Genomic DNA, 2,842 nt, shown 5'->3' with positions numbered 1-2,842 from the left:
TATAAATTATATCTTATATACACACACACAAAGGACTGATACAATTAGTTTGCTCTCTGTAACAAACTAAAACCCCAACGTCCTCTTGAAAGCCCACATTCTCAAAGTCTCTGAAGTCCCTCGTCTCAGTGTCACACTCACAGCAGTCTTTGCCCTTAATATTCCTTGTTTAGGAGCTGTGTTGCCATCTTATAACAACAAATTGTTCGGTATGTTAAGTTCACAGCAACACCGTCCTTCCATTTTTTTTCTTTTTGGTCTTTGGGGGAGTAGCAGGTCAGGGTTTAGGGTCTCCGTCTGCTTGGCTGGGAGGAGGATCCATCAGGTCCTTGTAACCCAGTTTGGCCAGTGGCTCCTTGGCCATCAGCTGACTGGAAAACACAAGATAACAAAGACATTAGTGTGTTTATCTACATTGAGTCACCAGATATTAGGATTCTAAGAGCTACATGGGGCCTCTCACTTGTCCATGCGGCACTCCAGGTAGTCTTTGGACTGCAGTCTGCACTTGGAGTTGTCAAAGTTGTTGTCTCTCAGGCATTTCATAAACGTCTCTTTGAAGGCTTTACACTCTCCTGAAATAAATCACAGCCATTTTTGAAAAGCCACGTTAGAAAATGTCCTCTGTTTGTTGATGTCTCCCTTTGTGATGCACTCTACTTAGTGTTGTCTTGAGTTAGGCCTAAGACAGTCTCTCCAACGACACATGTGTGTATATTAATATATATATTAAAGAGCTCTCGGAAGAAGGAAGATAGAAGCATAGAAACATCTAGACATGTGTTATTCAAACAGCCGGTGTCCTCTCTTACCAAAATGATCCAGAGGGAAGGCGCCTTTATCGGGAGCCCGAGGTTTAAAGCTCTTCGACCCGAAATTCATGGCGGTAGACATGTTTAATGTTGTTATTCTGTTAAAAATGAAGAAATAAGCGGTGACTCTGCTGTAAAGTAATACGAAGTCCGCAGCAACACAGTTGATTGACCCTGTTGTCGCGTAAATGTGACGTTTGCAGACAGGCATCACCAGTCGATCCAGTCGCATCGATGATTGATCGGGTTTCTACTATATCCTAATACAGTCATAAAGAATCAACAAATCGCCCCCACAAATACATGTTAACGGGCTCATTAACTTAATATCAACTGGCTTTGGTTTGCTTTTGTTTTTTTATAAGCTAATCTTTAATAAAAAAAAAAAAAAAAACAGTTCGTGATCTGTGATATTGGGCTGAAATCGACTTGATAACATACAATCTTCTGCACACATTCTGATGAGAGGGAACCAAAAAGCCCAGATAAAAAAATGTTAAGGGAAAGCCTGCTAACAATACACCATTAATATGGCCCAATGATTAAAACAATAATAGGAACACACTGACATACATATAGGAATTAAAATGATATAGTCTACCATTAAATGCAACTCGATACTGTCTCGAGAATTATGTCTACTAAATAAAAGTAACTTAACTAATAGCCTACAATAAGAAAAAAATGCTATTCATATTTTTTTTATGGATTAATTTGTCACTTTACAAATAATAATAATAATAATAATAATAATAATAGCAAACTATTATTATTATTATTATTATTATTATTATCATTATTATTCATAATAATAATTAAAAGTATAAACTGGCACACACTATCTAATGTTAGAGAGCCTACAAGTTTAAAAAAATAGTAGTAATGTATAAAAATAGAGGACAGTCCTGCACAATATACCCTTTTATAATACAACATATAATAAAACATAATACACAGTATGGTACTCTATGAATGTGAAAAGGCTAACCATGAATTGAAAACCTGTAATTGAAAACCAGAAAAATAAAAATAGTGCTATTGTTAGTTTAATTAAGTGCAATATTCATTGGCTATAATGCTTTATTCTGCTTTGTTGTTGTTGTTTTGTAATTGCAATTTTATATTTTTTTCATACCTCTCATATATTTGTTTCTGTTGTGCATTATCTCCAAATGATAAACTATATCAGATTTGAAGTTTTAGCAAAGGCACTGTGGGTCATTAAAATAGATGTTCAGTGTAAGTAGGCCTTTGTATTGTTAGAGATGGCTTTTCAAAGAGTGTTATGGGAGGATGTTAGTCTACCACTGGATGTCTCACTCCCATAAGATATGAAGGGCGGGGAGACGGCAAAACGAGGGAGGCAGGGAGGGAGGATGTGATGGGAACGTATCGGCTTGATTATTATGCAGTCAGTGAGACTCAGTAACAGAGCTACCAGAGAGAGAGAGACAGAGAGAGAGACAGAGAGAGAGAGAGAGAGAGAGAGAGAGAGAGAGAGAGAGAGAGAGAGGAGAGAGAGAGAGAGAGAGAGAGAGAGAGAGAGAGACAGAGAGAGAGAGAGAGAGAGAGAGAGAGAGAGAGAGAGAGAGAGACAGAGGGAGAGAGAGAGAGAGAGAGAGAGAGAGAGAGAGAGAGAGAGAGAGAGAGAGAGAGAGAGACAGAGAGAGAGAGAGAGAGAGAGAGAGAGAGAGAGAGAGAGAGAGAGAGAGAGAGAGAGAGAGAGAGAGAGAGAGAGAGAGAGAGAGAGAGAGAGAGAGAGAGAGAGAGAGAGAGACAGAGAGAGAGAGAGAGAGAGAGAGAGAGAGACAGAGAGAGAGAGAGAGAGAGAGAGAGGTCTCCCTCCAGCACCGGCTCGGATCCTTCAGTCTTGTCCTGTCTTGCGTCTCCTCTTCACATTGGAGGTGACAGGTGAAGCAGTCAGTCAGTCAGTCTGTCTGTCTCTCTGTCTGTCCGTCGGACTCCAGCAGCGGATGTTCTTGGTCGGGCTTCTTCCCACCGCGGTGAAGCTGGACGGATAGACTCTCACC

At 39.9% G+C, this 2,842-nt stretch overlaps 1 protein-coding gene across 1 annotated transcript; it reads right to left on the bottom strand.

Moving 5' to 3' along the window:
• LOC129091687 (cytochrome c oxidase assembly protein COX19) lies at positions 1 to 998 on the bottom strand. Its single transcript, XM_054599384.1, has 3 exons — positions 813 to 998; positions 464 to 575; positions 1 to 371 (listed from the first exon to the last, which is right to left on the bottom strand). Exons 1-3 carry the CDS (start codon positions 892 to 894, stop codon positions 278 to 280), a joined length of 288 nt encoding a protein of 95 aa, XP_054455359.1. The 5' UTR covers positions 895 to 998; the 3' UTR covers positions 1 to 277.
• Between the last annotated feature and the right edge of the window lie 1,844 nt (positions 999 to 2,842).

The sequence above is a fragment of the Anoplopoma fimbria genome, chromosome 5, assembly GCF_027596085.1.
Source record: "Anoplopoma fimbria isolate UVic2021 breed Golden Eagle Sablefish chromosome 5, Afim_UVic_2022, whole genome shotgun sequence".
Lineage (NCBI taxonomy): Eukaryota > Metazoa > Chordata > Actinopteri > Perciformes > Anoplopomatidae > Anoplopoma > Anoplopoma fimbria.
The sequence above is the reverse complement of the archived record's forward strand: the minus strand, read 5'-3'. Positions and strand labels throughout refer to the sequence as shown.